Raw genomic sequence first — 21110 nt, 5'->3', positions numbered from 1 at the left:
GGAGGTACAGCATGAGCGGACCGGTTCTGCACCGGAGACGCTGTTTCCCGGAGGGAAGCATTACAGCGAGCGACCGCAGCAGCAGCAGCGAGAAGAAGAAGAAAAAGAAGAATAAAAAGAAACGAAGTCGACTTAAAATCTCGGGTTAAACACAGTCTGTAGCGGTTTGAACAGACCCGGCGGCCGATGATAGTGTGCGGGCCGGGTTTGAGGATATAACCGGCCTCCCCGTTCGTCTCTGTGTGTTTTTGGAGGGTTTATTTTTTGCAGGTTTTAAGTCGGTATTAAGCCCCCCCTCCCCGGTATGTCGGCTGTGTTTGAAGGCGCTTCAGTGCCGGTGCAGCTGCACCTCGCTGCGATCAGGTATATTTATACATACATGCTCATTTAGTTATCTGTTTATTTAGTTTATTTAGCATTGGTAAAAGTCTAATACGTTTTCTCCGCTGCCTCTCTCGTAGTTTGTTTTGCTGAGCGAGTTTCAAGCCCTCATTTTAAAAAGTTTTCTGTTGAATAGTTTTACAACGGCACGCCGGTAAAACGCGTATTTGCTTTAAAATTAAACTTCGTCGGTTGTTTTTAGCGCGGAGGCTGTTCGGTTCTTCGTTTGAGCAGCAGTTTTTTTTTTTTTTTTTTTTTTTTTTTTTTTTTTTTTCCCGCCCTGTTTTATCAGATATTGACGGACCAGTTTGTTTACATTCTCCACAAAAGATCATTTTTAGATATCTGATTTAACATCGTGTAATACACACACACACACACACACACATGATAGCAATAATATGTTAGATTCAATAAAAAGCAATTCAATATGTTAACAAGGGAACATTATTCAGCAGCTTTCACTGGACTCTATGAAGCTGAGGGAGTTCATTCTATATAGAGGGGGTGCAATTCAATATGTTAACAAGGGAACATTATTCAGCAGCTTTCACTGGACTCTATGAAGCTGAGGGAGTTCATTCTATATAGAGGGGGTGCAATTCAATATGTTAACAAGGGAACATTATTCAGCAGCTTTCACTGGACTCTATGAAGCTGAGGGAGTTCATTCTATATAGAGGGGGTGCAATTCAATATGTTAACAAGGGAACATTATTCAGCAGCTTTCACTGGACTCTATGAAGCTGAGGGAGTTCATTCTATATAGAGGGGGTGCAATTCAATATGTTAACAAGGGAACATTATTCAGCAGCTTTCACTGGACTCTATGAAGCTGAGGGAGTTCATTCTATATAGAGGGGGTGCAATTCAATATGTTAACAAGGGAACATTATTCAGCAGCTTTCACTGGACTCTATGAAGCTGAGGGAGTTCATTCTATATAGAGGGGGTGCAATTCAATATGTTAACAAGGGAACATTATTCAGCAGCTTTCACTGGACTCTATGAAGCTGAGGGAGTTCATTCTATATAGAGGGGGTGCAATTCAATATGTTAACAAGGGAACATTATTCAGCAGCTTTCACTGGACTCTATGAAGCTGAGGGAGTTCATTCTATATAGAGGGGGTGCAATTCAATATGTTAACAAGGGAACATTATTCAGCAGCTTTCACTGGACTCTATGAAGCTGAGGGAGTTCATTCTATATAGAGGGGGTGCAATTCAATATGATAACAAGGGAACATTATTCAGCAGCTTTCACTGGACTCTATGAAGCTGAGGGAGTTCATTCTATATAGAGGGGGTGCAATTCAATATGTTAACAAGGGAACATTATTCAGCAGCTTTCACTGGACTCTATGAAGCTGAGGGAGTTCATTCTATATAGAGGGGGTGCAATTCAATATGTTAACAAGGGAACATTATTCAGCAGCTTTCACTGGACTCTATGAAGCTGAGGGAGTTCATTCTATATAGAGGGGGTGCAATTCAATATGATAACAAGGGAACATTATTCAGCAGCTTTCACTGGACTCTATGAAGCTGAGGGAGTTCATTCTATATAGAGGGGGTGCAATTCAATATGTTAACAAGGGAACATTATTCAGCAGCTTTCACTGGACTCTATGAAGCTGAGGGAGTTCATTCTATATAGAGGGGGTGCAATTCAATATGTTAACAAGGGAACATTATTCAGCAGCTTTCACTGGACTCTATGAAGCTGAGGGAGTTCATTCTATATAGAGGGGGTGCAATTCAATATGTTAACAAGGGAACATTATTCATTGGCCTTTATGTATATAGATGTATTTTTTCTTCCTCCCCAGCCCTCAGGAGCTTGCCCAGAAGATCAAAGCCTTCATCAGCGGCATGGACCCAGTGAAGGGTCACAAACTGCCCTTGAAGGACCATGCCAGGTGCGCCGTCCTCCTGCTGCGGACCGTGCCGGCGTGCCGGGGCGCCGTGCTGGAGCACCTCTGCAGCGTTTTCGACGAGTATGTGGGGGGCTACGTGCTGGACCTGGACTGCGACCTCGGGGCGGGAGGTCGAGGAGGAGGAACGGGATCCGGAAACCTGGACGACATCGTCCAAGAAATCCACGCGGTCCTGTCCGAGTTCGTCCGCCTCAACCCCAAAGCCTGGGCCCCCCTGGTGTCGGGCTGGTCCATCGACCTGATGGGTTGCCTGAGCACCAAGTATTCGAGCCGGCAGGGCGTCCCGCATGCGGGGAGCCTCAATGAGCTCTTGCAGTTCTGGATGTCCTGCAAGGCCAGCAGGGCCCTGATGGAGCTCTACAGCCAGTGCTTGACGGCAATGATCAGCAGCTGCCCGGACGCCTGTGTGGACGCTCTCCTGGACACTTCGGTGCAGCACTCCCCCCACTTCGACTGGGTGGTGGCCCACATCGGCTCCTCCTTCCCCAACACCATCATCAGCCGGGTCCTCTCCTGCGGGCTCAAGGACTTCTGTGCCCACGGAGGAGGAGGGGGGGGGGCTGTCGACGGCTCTCCTCCCCCCCAGCCTTTCCCGGACACGCGGGTTCCCAAAATTGCCTCGGTGGTCGGGATCCTGGGCCACCTCGCCTGCCGTCACGCCGACAGCATCAAGCAGGAGCTGCTGGGGATGTTCCAGGAGAGCCTGGGGGCCGGGCCGGGGGGAGACCCCCAGCAGAGAGCCGCCACGGTCCCGTTCCTCCTGCAGCTGGCGGTCATGTCCCCGGCCCTCCTGGGCGCCGTGTCCTCGGAGCTCGTGGACTCCCTGAAGCCCCCCGTGCTGAACCAGCTCCAGCAGCTCCTGGGCCCCCTGCCCAGGGAGGAGCGAGAGAACATGATCAGCCTGGCCGTCCACCTCCTGGGGCAGACCTCCTCCGGGTCTTTCAGGCTCCTGCGCTTCCTGGTCGACACGGCCATGCCGGCCTCCGTGATCATCGCCGCGCCCGGGCTGGCCATCCACGAGGGCGCGCGGGAGGCCTCTGAGCGCGTGGTGCAGCTGCTGCTGCTCAGCCTCCAGAACCTGGTCTTCAGCCTCGGGGGGGAGCCTCCCGGAGAGGCCAGGCCGCCGATCCCCTTCCTGGACGGGCTGAGGCCTCACGTGCGCGAGCTGTGCGTCGAGACCCTGCGGCTGGAGAGGAAGCGCCACCTGTGGCTGCACCAGCTGCTGGCCCTGCTGGCCGTCCACGGGGGCCCCAGCTGCGCCACGGAGGCCCTGTGCCACATGTTCACCCTGGCCCGCACCCAGGAGGAGCTGGGCCTGGCCGCGCAGCTCCACGCCGCCGTGCTCGTCTCCTCCTCCTCCTGCGTGGTGGCGGGGCTCCTGCCCGCCACGCTGCAGAGGTGCGTGGCTCAGATCCACGCCGGGGGATTGCCGGATCAGCCACTGGCACAGCTGCTTAGCAACCTGGCGCTGATGGCACAGTGGGACCAGCAGAGTAACAGCAACGCTACTAAGGAAGATGGCAGCGTCGGCAGCGCCAGCTCCATCATGAGCGCCCAGGTTGCCCAGATCGTCTCGTCCTCCCACCTCCACGACTTCAGCCCCCTGCTGCTTCACGACAGCCCCCTGGTTTCGGAAGCCGCCGCCTCCCTGCTGTCCTCCGTCCGCCTCCCCGGGGCCCTGCAGCCCGCCCGGCTCCTCAGCGTGGCGAGGGCGGCCGTGGCGCACTTCTTCCTCTCCTTGCGGGGCAGGGCGGGGGCAGCGGACTCGGCCCGGCTCCTGACGCGGCTGAGCTCCGTGTCCTCGCTGAGCCTCAAGGCTGTGCTGCAGCTGCTGGTGGAGGGGGCCCTGCTGTGGGGGGGCAACGCGGAGATGTTCGGCGGGAAAAGGGAGCCCCTCTCCGGGGCCGCGACCCCTGCCGGAGCCCCCCCGGAAGGCGCCTGCCTGGGAGACGCCAGGGCGCCCCTCCTGGAGGTCAACCTCAAGTTCGGCTCGGCCGTCAGCTTCTCCAGCAGCGGTGGGGGCAGCGTGGGGTCCGTGTTCCACGCGGGGGTCGTGGGGCGGGGGCTCAAGCCCCGCCCTCCGCTGGCTCCGGCCGCCCCCAGCCCGCAGCCCGAGGAGACGCTTCTCAACCAGCACCTCTTCCTGGACGTGCTGACCCGCTGCTGCTGCAGCAGTACCAGCGGGAAGTACCACGCCAGCCCCAGCGGCGGCCCGGAGGAGCCCCAGGCGGCTCCCGTCAACCCGGAGGCGGCCAAGCTGGTGGCCGCAGCCCTGGCGGAAAGCGTCTGCCCGGACGTGGCGAACGGAGAGCTGCCCTGGCCCCCCGAGGACCACGCCCGGACCACGGTGGAGCGCGACATCCGGGTCCGGCGGCGCTTCCAGGAGAACCCCCTGCTGTTCCAGCTGCTCTGGCTGGTGGCCGCCGGCCGGCCCGCCCTCTGCTACTGCTCCGTGGTCCTGCGCAGCCTGCTGGCCACCCTCCTGGCCCACTGGGAGGGCTCCCGGGAAGCCACGGCCCTGGCCTCGCCCTGGCACCTCCGCGCCTCCTCCGCCCTGGTGGCCTGCATGGGGGAGGCCCAGCTGCTGCCCCCCGCGCTCGGCAACATGCATGAGGTCTTCCCCTTCCTCGCCCCCTTCGAAGTGCGCCTCCTGCTGCTCAGCGTGTGGGATTACATGCGGGAGAACAGCCCCCTGCCGCAGAGATTCAGCTTCAGCGCGGAGACGGGACTCTTCTACCGGGACTTTGCAAGGGACGGGGACGTGTCCAAGTACCTGAGCGTCCTCTACAGCGTCCTGCACAAGAACGTGGACAGGCTGGGGCACCTGTGCGGGCGTTTCCAGCTCTGAGGGACATCCGGGAACACACAAAAAAAACTCTTTGAAATGTTTTGACGGGTCGGTCTTCTGGATTGGAAGAGGAAAAAAAAAAACATCGATATTTTTTAATTTTATTTTGGGCCGCTGTTTGTAATTCTAATCCAGCTGTTGTTTTCTGTCTCACCTGCATATTTCTTCATTGTTCATATTGTTGCATTTTGTATTTTTCTGACACTGGTGTTTCAGTAAATAGTTTTTGTGTGTGTTTGTCGGTCTGTGGCTCTCTTTTGATTAATTTATTTCTAGTATATTTATTAGAGCATTTTGCAGTAGCTGACACAGTCATTCTACGAAGCACAGCCCTCGTGCAGTCGCATACAGAGGGGTCAGATATGCAGGTTCGAGGAAAAGAGTGCCCCCTAGTGACAACACAGCAAAGTGCAATAAAGCACAGTGGAAAGAGAAGAATACATGATAGCAGCATAATACATGAAATAGTGCATTAAATACAGTGGAAAGAGCAGAATACAGGATAGCAGCATAATACATGAAATAGTGCATTAAATACAGTGGAAAGAGCAGAATACAGGATAGCAGCAGAATACATGAAATAGTGCATTAAATACAGTGGAAAGAGCAGAATACAGGATAGCAGCATAATACATGAAATAGTGCATTAAATACAGTGGAAAGAGCAGAATACAGGATAGCAGCAGAATACATGAAATAGTGCATTAAATACAGTGGAAAGAGCAGAATACAGGATAGCAGCATAATACATGAAATAGTGCATTAAATACAGTGGAAAGAGCAGAATACAGGATAGCAGCATAATACATGAAATAGTGCATTAAATACAGTGGAAAGAGCAGAATACAGGATAGCAGCATAATACATGAAATAGTGCATTAAATACAGTGGAAATAAATATAGATCCCCCCCACCCATATGACCTACATTGAACCGAACGGGTTTGACGTCACGCACGTCGTTAATATTAATGAGTGAAGGGACGGGGGCGTGGTTAAGCGGCCGCGCTGGCCAATGAGAAGAGGCTGACGTGTCGGTGCCAGGACTGTGTGGTAAAGAGAGTGAGGGCAGAGGGGAGCGCTGAGTCAAGATGGCTGTGGTCTCAGAGAGGTGAGCATTGAAGCCGCGGTCGGGTCTGCAAAGAGATTCAAACAGCGTCTTTTGGGGGGGCTGGTTTGCTTTTTGAGTTTTTTTTTTATTTTAATTTTGTTTTTAAACCTCCCCCTCCCTCATAGCAAGCAAAGCGAGATGTAACGTTTCCACGCAATGAGAGAGGCGCCGTAAACATTGCACCGGATCTGCCGGGCTGTAGTGTTTCCATTGATTTGATTTATTTATTTACTCTCAGAGAAAGCGGTAAACACGGCTGGCAAGCGGGGATTGAAATTAAATGCAGAGTACTGACGTGATTAATAACGATGCATTAATTAAAAACATCGCCTGCCGAGCCGGTGAGAGAATCTGCCACTGTGATTAAAAAAATAACATGAGAGGCGGCTCAAGTCTTTTTTAGGGGGGGTTTAGTTATATATAGAGAGATCTGTAAACTTTGCATCGGGTTTGCGTTTAGTAGAAGGCAGTGGCCTTTCTGAATATCGATATTCAGAGCCGTTAATCGGAAGACAGACTCGCCAGTCGTTGTTAATACTGTGCTTTGCCATCACACGTCACGAGTTTGTTAGATTGGTTTCAGATCAACGCGATCCCGATTAGTGTGTTTTGAATTTTTCTTTGTATTTGTGTGTGTTGTAATGATCTCGCGTGATATTGCGTGACGTGCTCCTCGCGTCCCGCCACAGCTCGGCTCTCTTCTTTCTCTCGTTGTGTTGCAAAGAAGTCGGGTTGCATTAAACTTGCATCGCCGCACACGCCCAGGCGAGGACGAATAGCTGCAATATCGGCCCTGGACTCTCTAGAGGTGCCCAGTTTAGGTTATAAACCGTCCCCGTCCCCCCCAGCTCCCTTCCTCCCCCAGGTAGACTGCGACAGGGGATCTGGTCTCCCGCTGCTTCTGCTAGAGTCTGGAAATGTACAGCACGCCTTCCAGATTGTTCCATTAGCTTTGCTAATGAGAGCTGTGGCCTCTTGCGCCGGACTTGTGTATTTACTTACAGTTTGAGCAGGGTTAGAAACTCACACTAGCCCTGCTGCTGCTGCACCCAGTCCTGGGGTTCAGAGCTCCCCTCAATGAAGTCTAGTATTATTATTATTAATATTGCAATGATCAGGAGGCAGGAGTTTGAGCAGGGTTAGAAACTCACACTAGCCCTGCTGCTGCTGCACCCAGTCCTGGGGTTCAGAGCTCCCCTCAATGAAGTCTAGTATTATTATTATTAATATTGCAATGATCAGGAGGCAGGAGTTTGAGCAGGGTTAGAAACTCACACTAGCCCTGCTGCTGCTGCTGCACCCAGTCCTGGGGTTCAGAGCTCCCCTCAATGAAGTCTAGTATTATTATTATTAATATTGCAATGATCAGGAGCCAGGAGTTTGAGCAGGGTTAGAAACTTAGCCCTGACCCAGTCCTGGGGTTCAGAGCTCCCCTCAATGAAGTCTAGTATTATTATTATTAATATTGCAATGATCAGGAGGCAGGAGTTTGAGCAGGGTTAGAAACTCACACTAGCCCTGCTGCTGCTGCACCCAGTCCTGGGGTTCAGAGCTCCCCTCAATGCAGTCTAGTATTGAAATGATCTGTGTTTTAATATCCTTTTCTTTTTCTGTTTTTCAAGGCTGCGGTTCTTGTTTCTAGCATGGATTTCCATGTGCATCGCGATCACGCAGTGTGTGGACAGAAGCAACTTCAAAACTTGCAGTCAGAGTGCGTTCTGCAAGTAAGTGGATTCTGCAGCTCTGTGGATCCGCCCCTCCTGCGCTGCCCTGGACTCGCCTAACCCACAGCACCACCTTACCGGACCCTCCGCTGAGGCGCTGTCCTTTCACTATTGCACTGCTAACACTGTAGATACAACTCGCTGTGATCCTAACTGGCAGCTTCCTAGTTCATATTGGATTCTAGCAGCGTTATTATTATACACGGCATCCCAGTTCATATTGTATTCTAGCAGCGTTATTATTATACACGGCATCCCAGTTCATATTGGATTCTAGCAGTGTTATTATTATACACGGCATCCCAGTTCATATTGTATTCTAGCAGTGTTATTATTTCCACTGGCTGTGAGCTGTATTTCAATACGAAGCTTGCATTGTAACCCTGCGCTGCCCTGTGACACCTGTGTGAGTCTCCTGGGATGAAGGAGTCTGCTGAATACGTTAGAGAGGTCTGAAGGCAGCACAGCAGTAAGGGTGTGACTGCTCCCACTGTGTGGCTTGGTACCCCTTCTTTAACAGAGGACCCCTTGCAGCAGGGCTGGGAATCAGACTCCTATTGCACAGCAGTGTGATCCAGCCCAGGTTTTACTGCTACCAACTTGATCAGCCCCCAGTGTGTCTAGCTAACTGGACTGGTTCACACTGGTGTGCAGCGGGAGTCTGATCAGGTGTGTCTTATTATTAAACTCCTAGTGAAAGCAGGACTGGATCACACTGCTGTGCAGCGGGAGTCTGATTATTAAACTCCTAGTGAAAGCAGGACTGGATCACACTGCTGTGCAGCGGGAGTCTGATTATTAAACTCCTAGTGAAAGCAGGACTGGATCACACTGCTGTGCAGCGGGAGTCTGATTATTAAACTCCTAGTGAAAGCAGGACTGGATCACACTGCTGTGCAGCGGGAGGGAGCCTGTGTCCCCGCTAGGTTTTTTTTTTAAAAGTTGAATTATTTTTTTCTGACTGTGTTGCTCCCGTCCTTCAGACGCCAGAGGAACGTGAAGCCGGGAAACTCTCCCTACAGAGCTGTGCTGGACACACTGGAGCTGACTGAGAACAGCATGAAACTGCAGCTCCTCAACACTGTGAATAAGGTGAGGGCTTCCTCTCTGTCTCTCCATCTCTCTCTCTCGATCTCTCTCTACTCTCCTCTGCCTCTATAGTGCCCCTGTCTCTGTCTCTCTCTCCCTGTCTCTGTCTCCCTCTCCCTCTCCCTCTCACTCCCTGTCTCTGTCTCTCTCTGTGTCTCTGGTCTCTGGCGTGGATCGGGGGGGGATGGTCCAGCGTTCAGAGTGAATTCAGAAACAGCTGCTCGGGTCTGTGATGATGTAACTGTTTCCCAGGTTCCGTTGCTCCTCGAGGTGTCTGGGCTGGAGGGGAACATGATCCGGGTCCGAATCAACGAGCTCAAACCGCTGAGGCCCCGCTACGAGGTTCCAGACGTCCTTGTCAAAGAGCCGCCCACCGTCCCGTAAGAGCCGCCAGCTTGGGTTTAATTGGGCTGCTTCGTTTACGTCTGTGATTTATTTATTTATTTTTGGTTTTAAATGATGGCCTGACTTTTTCAGCTCCTAGTTTAACTGTGTTTATTTGGCATTATTTGTTGTGTGATTTTATTTATTTGTCTTTTGTAAATTTATTCAGTCATTTTGTTTTTCCTGCTGTTTGACTTCATTATTCTTTATGAATTATTTCTCTCTCCTGCTGTGTCATTTATTATTATTATTGTTATTATTATTATTATTATTATTATTGCTTGTCTTTGGCATCTCTTCCCTGCTGTGTTGGTTGTTTGTCTGTTTGAGGGGCGTCTCTCCCTGCTGTGTTGTGGTTGGTTGATTGGTTGGTTGTTTGCCTGCGTGAGGGGCGTCTCTCCCCCTGCTCTCTGCTCACTCGTGCTCGCTGTGCTTGTCCCTGCAGCCTGGCGCTGGTGTCCCGGGACGAGGGCAGTGTGGAGGTATCTCTCAGCAGCCCGGATCAGAGGCTGGTACTGACAGCCGAGCCCTTCCGCCTGGACGTGCTGGCGGGGAGGGAGCTGCTCCTGAGTGTCAACTCCCGCGGGCTGCTGGTCTTCGAGCATCTGAGACAGCGCAAGGACACGTGAGTGCGGCACGCTGACGCGCACGCACACACACACACGCGCTGATACATGCACACACACTCACACACACGCTGATACACGCACGCACACCGATACACTCACACACACACGCTGACGCACTCTGATACAAACACATATACACACACTGATGCACAAACAGATACAACCACGCACACACCAGGGAGATGAGGCTTGGAACAGCATTCAAACACTCCTCGACAATCCTTGTTTGATAAAGTGGAACCCCCCCCAAAAAAAAAAGTGACACCCTTAGGGTTGGGGTTTATTTCCTCATTTTCAGTCCCATTTCAAAATCATTTCCCACAGCAGTGTGATCCAGTCCAGGTTTTACTGCTAGCAGCTTGATCAGCCCCCAGTGTGTCTAGCTAACAAGCTCAGGTGTGTCTGATTATTAAACTCCTAGTGAAAGCAGGACTGGATCACACCGCTGTGCAGCGGGAGTCTGATTATTAAACAAAGCAGGACTGGATCACACTGCTGTGCAGCGGGAGTCTGATTATTAAACTCCTAGTGAAAGCAGGACTGGATCACACTGCTGTGCAGCGGGAGTCTGATTATTAAACTCCTAGTGAAAGCAGGACTGGATCACACTGCTGTGCAGCGGGAGTCTGATTATTAAACTCCTAGTGAAAGCAGGACTGGATCACACTGCTGTGCAGCGGGAGTCTGATTATTAAACTCCTAGTGAAAGCAGGACTGGATCACACTGCTGTGCAGCGGGAGTCTGATTATTAAACTCCTAGTGAAAGCAGGGCTGGATCACACTGCTATTCCCTGGTTTAAAGTGTGTGCCCCCCTGCCCCACTCTGCCTGTGTTTTAAATGCAGGTTTGTCCTAGTCCAGGATCGCATGATGAAATGGGTGTGTCAGTTTATTTAGTTGTGTGATTGCACTGGCGGCATCCTGCTGTTTTTTTTGAAACCCTGTCAAGCCTTGTGTAAATACTGCAGTGCATCTGCTGGCCTTTCCTCCTTTCTACACAGCAGCTGTGCCAAGAGTCTAACCCAGCGAGCCCTCCTAACCAGCGCTATCTCAATCTCGTTTGTCTCTTGAAATGCAGACTGGTTTGCTCATCTCTCTTATTTTGTGTTTTTTTTTGTTTCGTCTGTGCCCCTGCACCCCCCCCCCCCCCCCCCCCCCCCTCCTCCCTCTCTCAGTTTCATGGCTAAAGTTAGTAGCGCAGTGGGTAGCGCGTGGGACACGATCAGGAACGTGTTCTCTAGGTAAATTTTGCCGGCTCTGTTTGTGAATTTAAAGTTTGTAACAAATAGCTTGGCGAAATTGCAACAGTGTCTGTATTTTTACAAAACAGAAAAATCAATTGTAATTTTGGCTGGCATATGAATACATATATTGTTGCAATCCAGTAAACTCTATTTCTGATTGCTCTCCCCATCCTTTAGTTGCATATACCTAGCTAGAGATTCAGAGTAGAGTTACTGCCTGTATTTGCCCTCCTAAAGAAAGGAGCTCTGCATGAAACTCCAGGGAGCCCCTCCAGCTGTCCTAGCATGCTCTCTGTCTCTCTGCTGTAGGGAAAGTTCTGCCCCCAGACTGTTGAGAGAAGGACAGGGCATGGTCTGTACTGTGCCGTATGTTCTAGTGAAGGTGCTGCATTGAAAGCCGAGCGACAGGCACGGTCAGATACAGCGTTTATTTCAGCTGTTCTTCCTTTTAAAGAATCAGCTGTTGGCTTTAGCAGCGTTTCTGCCCCTGCAGTCTACTGTAGAAATCGTGTTTTGTGTTCCTTAGTAAATGATATTCATTGGCCTTGAGCTCTAGTACTTCCATCAATTTGTGTAGAGGCTGATCTCCGTGATGCATTACAGCTGTAGTGACTTTTAATAGTTTAACTGGGGGGTGCGCAGGGTCCCCCCCAGCTCTGGATCTCTTACCTGCTCTCGTGATTGTTTGATTCGTTGGGACCCATTGTAACGCTTCTCTCCGGTCCTCGCAGTGTTTCACAGGCACCTCGAAATCGAGCGCTTTTTAAAATCGCCAGCAGCTGTTAGAAAGACCTGGAAACACGTCCAGCTGAACAGATAATTAGATTGATGATGTTAACTGAGGAGCTCGAGCTGGGATGGAGATCGGGGGACCCCGCGGTGACCCCTCTGGGGGGGCTCTGGAGTCTGCCCTTGCTGGTTTCGAACGAACGCGCCCTCCTTTCGAAGCTTATCCACCACCTTTAGAGAAGTGAAAGCTTTCAGTCCGATCTGCTGCTTTTATAAATCCCTTTTGTTTGTTTGATTTTAATTTTGTGTGTGTGGTTTTTTTTTTTAAAGCAGCTCGAGGAATCAAGAAGAGGGAGAGGAGAAGGCAGATGATATCGAACCTGCAGCCGAGCAAACAGAGGACAAGGTAACTTTGTGGCACAAAGGCAATTTTTTGCTGCAGTCCGCTTGGGGGGGGGGCTGTTTTGTAGAATTATACTTAGTGGCCAGACTTCAGAATTTGTGTGCAGAATTAAGCCCCCCCCCCTGCTGCACAGCAGCATGCTGCTTTCACTAGTTTAATAATCAGACACACCTGAGCTTGTTAGCTAGAGACACTGGGGGCTGATCAAGCTGCTAGCAGTGAAACCTGGACTGGATCAGACGCTGCTTTGCAATGGGAGTCCCCATTCCTCTCTTGCACAGCAGCGTGATCCAGTCCTGGTTTCACTTGAGACACCCCTGAGCGTATTTCAATCCCTGGTGTCTTCACAGGCAGAGGCTGAGAGAGTGCAGGCGGAGGAGAATGAAGAAGGGATGTGGGAGGAAACATTTAAGACTCACACGGACAGCAAGCCTAACGGTACGCCCCCCGGAGCTGGGTTCGGTTCCAGTCTCCATTACAATTACAATTCGACACGGTTACAGTGTAATTACACGATGATACAGAAACAGCTACCCTCCTCGAGTTCTTTTACTGTCTTCTGAATAACCCTGCAGTGATCCTGTCAGACCCGGATAGAGAGACGTACAGATTATCACTGCAGGGTTACAGACTCGCTAGAGTAGCGATGATGCTGGTTTGCAATAAAGCTCGCAAAGAGTTTTTATTTTTTTATTAAAAGATATTTCATTTCTGTCTGGTACAAGGTGTGAAATTAGCCCCCGCTAGGTCCCTGGCTGGTTTCCAGGTTGTTGTGACTCACTCTCTCTCTCTCTGTCTCTGTGTCTCAGGTCCCACCTCGATCAGTCTCGATTTCTCTCTGCCCGGAGTTGAGAACGTGTATGGGATTCCCGAACACGCAGACTCCCTCAAACTCAAGACCACAGAGTAAGAGAAGCTCCATGCGGCTTATCCCAACACAGATAGGGAGAGGGAGGGAGAGAGAGATATAGAGAGAGATGTAAATATGTATAGATAGATAGAGAGATAGATATCTGTAGATAGATATATAGAGAGAGAGATAGCTAGACAGACAGAGAGGGGAATGTATTTCCCTCATTTTGTTAAAGATTGTTGCATGAAAATAGCTTAATTGTTTTGTTTTTTAAGTTTTAAAATCTTATCAAACTGGTGAAGGTTTTGTCTCGTAATTACATTGATAAGAATTATCCCCCCCCCCCCCCCCCCCCCCCCCTGCAGCAGTGGGGATCCGTATCGGCTCTTCAATCTGGATGTGTTTCAGTATGAGCTCCACAACCCCATGGCTCTGTATGGGGCCGTGCCTGTCCTGCTGGCCCACACCGCTCTCCGCACCCTGGGCATCTTCTGGCTGAACGCAGCCGAGACCTGGGTGGATATCAGCTCCAATACAGCTGGCAAGGTGAGGCTGGGGGGGGGGGGGGGGGTTTAGAGACTCACACTAGCCCTGCTGCTGCTGCTGCACCCAGTCCTGGGGTTCAGAGCTCCCCTCAATGAAGTCTATTATTATTATTAATATTGCAATGATCAGGAGGCAGGAGTTTGAGCAGGGTTAGAAACTCACACTAGCCCTGCTGCTGCTGCTGCACCCAGTCCTGGGGTTCAGAGCTCCCCTCAATGAAGTCTAGTATTATTATTATTAATATTGCAATGATCAGGAGGCAGGAGTTTGAGCAGGGTTAGAAACTCACACTAGCCCTGCTGCTGCTGCACCCAGTCCTGGGGTTCAGAGCTCCCCTCAATGAAGTCTAGTATTATTATTATTAATATTGCAATGATCAGGAGGCAGGAGTTTGAGCAGGGTTAGAAACTCACACTAGCCCTGCTGCTGCTGCACCCCAGTCCTGGGGTTCAGAGCTCCCCTCAATGAAGTCTAGTATTATTATTATTAATATTGCAATGATCAGGAGGCAGGAGTTTGAGCAGGGTTAGAAACTCACACTAGCCCTGCTGCTGCTGCTGCTGCACCCAGTCCTGGGGTTCAGAGCTCCCCTCAATGAAGTCTAGTATTATTATTATTAATATTGCAATGATCAGGAGCCAGGAGTTTGAGCAGGGTTAGAAACTCACACTAGCCCTGCTGCTGCTGCTGCACCCAGTCCTGGGGTTCAGAGCTCCCCTCAATGAAGTCTAGTATTATTATTATTAATATTGCAATGATCAGGAGGCAGGAGTTTGAGCAGGGTTAGAAACTCACACTAGCCCTGCTGCTGCTGCACCCAGTCCTGGGGTTCAGAGCTCCCCTCAATGAAGTCTAGTATTATTATTATTAATATTGCAATGATCAGGAGGCAGGAGTTTGAGCAGGGTTAGAAACTCACACTAGCCCTGCTGCTGCTGCACCCAGTCCTGGGGTTCAGAGCTCCCCTCAATGAAGTCTAGTGTTATTATTATTAATATTGCAATGATCAGGAGGCAGGAGTTTGTTCTGTTAATAGCTAGCTGTGTCTCCATGTTTTCTCAGACTGTGCTGGGTAAGGTGCTGGATTATGTGCAGGGCTCCAGCGAGGAGCCCCAGACAGACGTGCGCTGGATCTCCGAGAGCGGCATCATCGACGCCTTCATTCTGCTGGGACCCAAACCCACCGACGTCTTCCGCCAGTACGCCTCCCTCACAGGTACTGCCTTGCGTTGCAGAGGGTTGCCTGTACAGCCCATCGCGTTGCAGTCGGACCTGCCTGGTTTTGGCCCTTCAGGAACCGCGTCAGACCCCTTTCTGCTCCCGAGTCACGCCTTGAGACCCAGCGGAAAAGCTGAACTTTTTGGTAGTGCCTGGAAGTCCTAAATGCCGGTGCTGTTAAATATAACAGGGCATCGGCCCCTGGTTTTCTGTGGGAGGAGCTTGGGTTTGTGGTGGGGCACCAGTTTTTTTTGCTGCGTCTCCTAATTCCGTTGTTCCTCTGCCCCCCCCCCCCCCCCCACTCCCCCGTCAGGCACACAGGCGCTCCCACCCCTCTTCTCCCTGGCCTATCACCAGTGTCGCTGGAACTACAATGACGAGGAGGACGTGCGATCGGTGGACTCTGGGTTCGACCAGCACGATATCCCTTGTGACGTGATCTGGCTGGACATAGAACACACGGACGGCAAACGCTACTTCACCTGGGACCCCAACAGGTTCCCCTCGCCCCGGGACATGCAGCAAGGGCTGCAGGCCAAGAGACGCAAGGTCCGGGGGGCTGGGGAGAGGGGTCCCAGAGAGCAGGGGGCCAGGGAGAGGGGTCCCAGAGAGCAGGGGGCTGGGGAGAGGGGTCCCAGAGAGCAGGGGGCTGGGGAGAGGGGTCCCAGAGAGCAGGGGGCCCAGAGAGCAGGGGGCCAGGGAGAGGGGTCCCAGAGAGCAGGGGGCTGGGGAGAGGGGTCCCAGAGAGCAGGGGGCCGGGGAGAGGGGTCCCAGAGAGCAGGGGGCCGGGGAGAGGGGTCCCAGAGAGCAGGGGGCTGGGGAGAGGGGTCCCAAAGAGCAGGGGGCTGGGGAGAGGGGTCCCAGAGAGCAGGGGGAGGGAGAAATAATTCTCTTAAAGCTTCTGACTAATGTCACAGCCCCTAATCTTTTGACAATTTTTGGACTATTTGGTGATTTTAAAGGAAAAAAATAAAGCAATAGTTTTTTGCAGCTGTCCCCTTCATTTCCCGCTCCCTGATCTCTGCCCCGTCTCTCTTCAGATGGTCGCTATCGTGGACCCCCACATCAAGGTGGACAGCGACTACAAAATCCACAAGGAGGTCCGGTCCCGCGGCTTCTACACCAAGACCAAAGACGGCAGCGACTACGAGGGCTGGTGCTGGCCAGGTACGGCACGCTTTCCCTGCGTCTCCACTGAGCAGAGAGAAAGTGCTCTGTCTGTCTCTTGTGTGTGTCCTCTCTCTGTCTCTGTCTGTGTCTCCTTTCTTTCTGTCTCCTGTGTATCTCTATCTCTCTCTGTCTGTGTGTCTCTCTCTGTGCCTGTGCCGTTCCAAACTTCAAACATTGAATCCATATACAGAAACTATGAAGATCTCATGTTTTGAGGAGCTAGCTGGATTTCTTTCACCTCCTGTTACAAAACGAGCATCGGCAGAGAAAGATACACCTCAGAGGGAAGAGGGGGTTCATCAGGACCCCAGTCTGAGTAAACGGGAGTCTGAAACCACATGTTGCAGAAGCTGCGAAGGCACTGCTGTTGAAAATGCAGCTGTAGTTTTGGGGGGGGTGCTCCCTTCGGGGTCGGGCTTCACCCCCATCTGTGTGTTTTCCTTTCCCCAGGGACCGCAGGGTACCCCGACTTCACGGACCCCGAGATGCGCTCCTGGTGGTCCAGCATGTTCTCCTACGATCAGTACGAGGTGAGGGGGGACCCCCAGGGGAGGGGTGGGGTTGGGCTAGTCGTTGATCGGTTGTGATTAGGGGGTGACTCCCGCGTTGGTCGCCTGACCCTGCCTGTCTGCGTTGGGTCTCCCCCAGGGCTCCACGGAGAACCTCTACATCTGGAATGACATGAACGAACCGTCCGTGTTCAACGGGCCCGAGGTCACCATGCACAAAGATGCCGTGCACAAGGGGGGCTGGGAGAACCGGGACGTGCACAATCTCTACGGCTTCTACGTGGTGAGGAGAGGGGGAGGAGAAGAGGGGGGATGAGAGAAGGAGGAGGGCAGTGCTGTGCAATAAGAGTCTTATTGCCCTCCTTGATTTATGTATTTAAATTAATTTTGCATTGTTCACAGTTTATGATTTTTCTTATTGACGTATTTCTCAATGCAGCAAATGGCCACCGCAGAAGGGCAGGTTCGCCGGTCTGGAGGCACAGAGCGACCCTTCGTGCTGAGCAGAGCGTTTTTCGCGGGATCGCAGCGATACGGTGAGCGGGTGTGGCGGGGTGCAGAACCTTTGTCCGTAGCTGAGGATAACTGGTTCAAGTGAAGCGTTTGAATGAAGGGCAAGGCTGTCTCTAATCTGAGCTAAGGCTCGGCAGATTTTTAATTCTCTTGCACCCCCCCCAGGCGCGGTGTGGACAGGGGACAACGCTGCGGAGTGGGATCATCTCCGGATCTCCCTCCCGATGTGTCTGAGCCTGGGCCTGGCTGGGATCTCCTTCGCTGGGGGTGAGTCTCACCTGCTTTCCCTGCTGATCGTCAGCTGTGAGAGTCCCCTGATATATTTCAGTGCGTTTACAGGACGCTGCGGAGGACAGCGATTTCCACCCCCCCCTTGAGGGTGTGATGACCTTAATCAATTCTGTGCAGCTCTAATATTGCATTTTGAAATATGAGTCATTTCTGAACCCTTTTCAGGCACGATAAACTCAAATAGACAGCTTAAAAAAACTCCCAAAACTAGCCTTTATATATAACTAAAGCATCTAGTTTTTCTGATTTTCAGTTTTGATCACGACGTCCCTTTTTGAGAAAGCGAATCGGCTCAAAATATGTTAATGAAATACCAATTTTTTTTTCACCCTTCGTGTCTCGAGTTCACAAGCTACTCTGATCGCTCTCTCCTGATTCTGTTTGAACCTGCGTTTCGTTCCGGCTCTAATCGCTGTATTCAGCTTATTAATTTCCTCTGCGTTAGTTTCCAGCAGTGCGTCATTTAAACAGTCTTAATTGAAAACCTGACCCCTCTCAAGGTTTTAAGGGAGGGAGAGAGAGAGAAGGAAACCGAAAACTAGAATCCCTGTGTATAATTTGGACGACGCAAATGCTTGACAGTTTTGAAAAACAGTAATATTTTAATACGCGAGTTTTTAAAAACATTGTTGTATTTTTCCTGTTCTCGCGGTTCCTCAGCGGACGTGGGCGGGTTCTTCAAGACCCCCGACCCACAGCTCCTGGTCCGCTGGTACCAGACCGGCTCCTACCAGCCTTTATTCCGCAGCCACGCCCACCTGGACACGCCCCGGCGCGAGCCCTGGCTGTTCGGGGACGAGAACACCTGGCTGATCCGCGAGGCGGTGCGCCAGAGATATGCTCTGCTTCCCTTCTGGTACACCCTGTTCTACCAGACCTACCGCACCGGGGAGCCCGTCATGAGGTGAGCAAACGGGGCGCGGCTTGAGAGGGGGGCGTGTGTAGGGAGGTGTGTGTGTGTGTCCTGACAGGTGTGTGTGGGGGTGTGTCTTGACATGGGGCATGCTTGTGGGGGCGTGTGTAGAGAGGTGTCTTGAGAGGGGGGAGTGTCTTGAGAGGGGGCATGTCCTGACATGGGTGTGAGGGGGCGTGTCTTGAGGGGGGCATGTTTGGCTCTGGTGGGGATCGTTCCCTATCTCTAAGCACTGTTTGTTTGTGTCTGGCTGGCTCCCTGACCTCAAGCACGCTGTGTTTAGCTGGGTCCCAGACTGTTTGTTTTTTTTTTCTGAAGCGCTGTGTCTGAAGGAACGGCGTTTCTGTGCGCTTGTAAAATGATTGAGAGACCTCCTCCTGTTTTCCAGACCCCTCTGGGTGGAGTACCCTGCTGACGTCTCCACGTTCGCCATCGATGACGAGTACATGCTGGGTACGTATTGAGATCTCCGGGTCCAGGCTGGGTCGTGCCCGGCTGTGTCGGCAGGGTAACCCTCGCTTCACCAGGGAACCCTGCGACGTCCGCAGCGGGGGCATTCAGATCTGCGCTGTCCTCCGGCAGTGCAGGTCTGGTGGCTTCGCTGCGGACCCCGATAGACGGATTGACGGGGGGGGCACATTTCGGAGGAAGTGTGTGTCCGAGATCTATACGCACATCTGCAGGTTCGAAATTGGGGAGTGAGGGGGGGTTAAGATACAATCCGTTGGTCACGACTCTGGGAGTAATGCCCTGCCTGTCTGTCTGGATCCCTGCAGGGGGAGCGTTGCTGGTGCACCCGGTCACTGAGGAGGGAGCAAAGGGTGTCACAGCCTACCTGCCTGGGAAAGGAGAGGTGAGTGTCTGTCTCCCCCGAGGGGGGGGGTCTGGGGTGCACGTTTCAGTCAGGTCTGCATTGGCAAGCAGAGTCTTTGGCAGTTCTGAGAATGATAATAGGCACAGGTGTGTTTTCAGATGAAACCATTTGGTTTATTCTGTCTGTCTCTCTCTCTCTCAGGTCTGGTATGATGTCCACACTTATCAGAAGCACATCGCCCCCCAGCACCTCTACATCCCGGTGACCATGAGCTCAGTAAGAGAAGCCATCCTTTTATACTTTTTTGAAGTATTTATCGACGGGTTATTCAATCAATCTGTCCCATGCATGGCTTTCAAAAAAACAAGAGAAGCTGTCCTTCCCTCGCCTTTGCAATCGAGTACCAATCCAGGGCGATTTTTAACTTCGATCTAGATTTGGAGATCTAGGTATAATTTTTTTATTTTTATTTGGAAAGATGTATACTCAGTCCAATTTGGATAAAACAGTTTTTTTTTTTAAATTTCTCTTTCAGATCCCCGTGTTCCAGCGAGGCGGCACAGTTATCCCGCGCAAGGATCGTGTGCGCCGCTCCTCGGAGTGCATGACTGACGACCCCTACACACTCTACGTGGCTCTGAGTCCACAGGTACACGCTGTCCATTGTGTGTAGACCCCCTTAACTCAGTGTGGGGTGATTTATACCAGGAAGGAGCTCTACAAAAGGTTTTGTGATCTAGTGTCAGATAGCTTTCCTATTCGATGGTGAAATATTTGCCAGTGTTTAGAGGCTTTTATCCAGAGAGACTCGCAGAGACTAGGAGGGTGAACTCTGCTTCATCAACAACCGCTGCTGCTGCTGCAGAGTCTCTTCCAATAGGACCGCGTTCGTTTTGCGTCTCGTCCGAAGGACGGAGCACAAGGAGGTGAAGCGACTCGCTCAGGTTCTCACACACACACAAACACACACTGCTTATGCAAAGTGTTGGTTTGTTAAGTCCTTGTTTTGCAGACTCTGTGTTTAATTCTTTATTATCGGAGAATCTTTTATTAATTGAAATTCTGTTTTCCAGAACTCTGCCAGCGGGGAGCTCTTTGTGGACGACGGGCACACGTTCAGCTTCGAGACCAAGAACCAATACATCCACCGCAGGTTCACCTTCGCGAACAACTCCCTGACTTCCAGGTATTATTATTACTAGGAGATTAATAATCAGACTCACCTGAGCTTGTTGGCTAGACACACTGGCAGTAAAACATTGTGAGTGTGCCTAATATATAATATGACTCTTGGTCAGGCCAGTTCAAGTAGACCTCTCACCCTCCCCTCTCTGCCTCTCCCCCCCCCCCCCCCCCCCCCCCCCCCAGCAACCCCGGGGTGAGTTCACAAGTGCTGCCTGGATTGAACGTGTGGTGATCATGGGGGCGCAGAGACCCAGCGCAGTGCAGCTCCAGGGACCAGGTGAGATGCACAGCTGACTCTAGACATCCTAGTGTCTTCAAAAAATACAGAGGAACCTTCCACTGTCCTTCAGCCTCACTGAGGGGAAACTGGAAGAGGCAGAGTCCAGCAGAGCAGCGCCTGGGCTCCAGAGCTTCATCAGTGTTATTATTGAAACTAGAAGAGAGCGAGTCGAGCAGAGCAGCGTTTGGGCTCCAGAGCTTCATCAGTGTTATTATTGAAACTAGAAGAGAGCGAGTCGAGCAGAGCAGCGTTTGGGCTCCAGAGCTTCATCAGTGTTATTATTGAAACTAGAAGAGAGCGAGTCGAGCAGAGCAGCGTTTGGGCTCCAGAGCTTCATC

The 21110-nt window shown here is 51.6% G+C and overlaps 2 protein-coding genes across 5 annotated transcripts; both read left to right on the top strand.

Annotated features, from left to right (window-relative positions):
- Positions 1-63: 63 nt before the first annotated feature.
- Positions 64-5405, top strand: ints5 (integrator complex subunit 5). The gene is made up of 2 exons (XM_041243398.1): positions 64-363; positions 2213-5405. The coding sequence occupies exons 1-2, from the start codon at positions 305-307 to the stop codon at positions 5166-5168; spliced, it is 3015 nt and encodes a 1004-aa protein (XP_041099332.1). The 5' UTR covers positions 64-304; the 3' UTR covers positions 5169-5405.
- A 795-nt stretch (positions 5406-6200) lies between these two features.
- On the top strand, positions 6201-20524 carry ganabb (glucosidase II alpha subunit b). 4 transcript variants are annotated; one of them, XM_041243400.1, is made up of 23 exons: positions 6201-6278; positions 7901-8002; positions 8986-9094; positions 9344-9471; positions 9921-10100; positions 11280-11345; positions 12411-12483; positions 12831-12918; positions 13290-13386; positions 13699-13879; positions 14942-15095; positions 15411-15646; positions 16138-16264; positions 16718-16797; positions 16916-17059; positions 17216-17312; positions 17455-17556; positions 18241-18484; positions 18882-18946; positions 19270-19346; positions 19509-19583; positions 19843-19956; positions 20381-20524. In XM_041243400.1, the coding sequence occupies exons 1-23, from the start codon at positions 6259-6261 to the stop codon at positions 20507-20509; spliced, it is 2688 nt and encodes an 895-aa protein (XP_041099334.1). In that variant the 5' UTR covers positions 6201-6258; the 3' UTR covers positions 20510-20524. The 4 variants fall into 4 exon arrangements, with proteins under 4 accessions (XP_041099334.1, XP_041099333.1, XP_041099336.1 ...); XM_041243399.1 differs by having other exon boundaries at positions 12408-12483; XM_041243402.1 differs by lacking the exon at positions 11280-11345.
- Positions 20525-21110: the final 586 nt, after the last annotated feature.

Source organism: Polyodon spathula, unplaced genomic scaffold, assembly GCF_017654505.1.
Source record: "Polyodon spathula isolate WHYD16114869_AA unplaced genomic scaffold, ASM1765450v1 scaffolds_1736, whole genome shotgun sequence".
Lineage (NCBI taxonomy): Eukaryota > Metazoa > Chordata > Actinopteri > Acipenseriformes > Polyodontidae > Polyodon > Polyodon spathula.
Note: the sequence above shows the minus strand (reverse complement) of the source record. Positions and strands in the feature narration are given on the sequence as shown.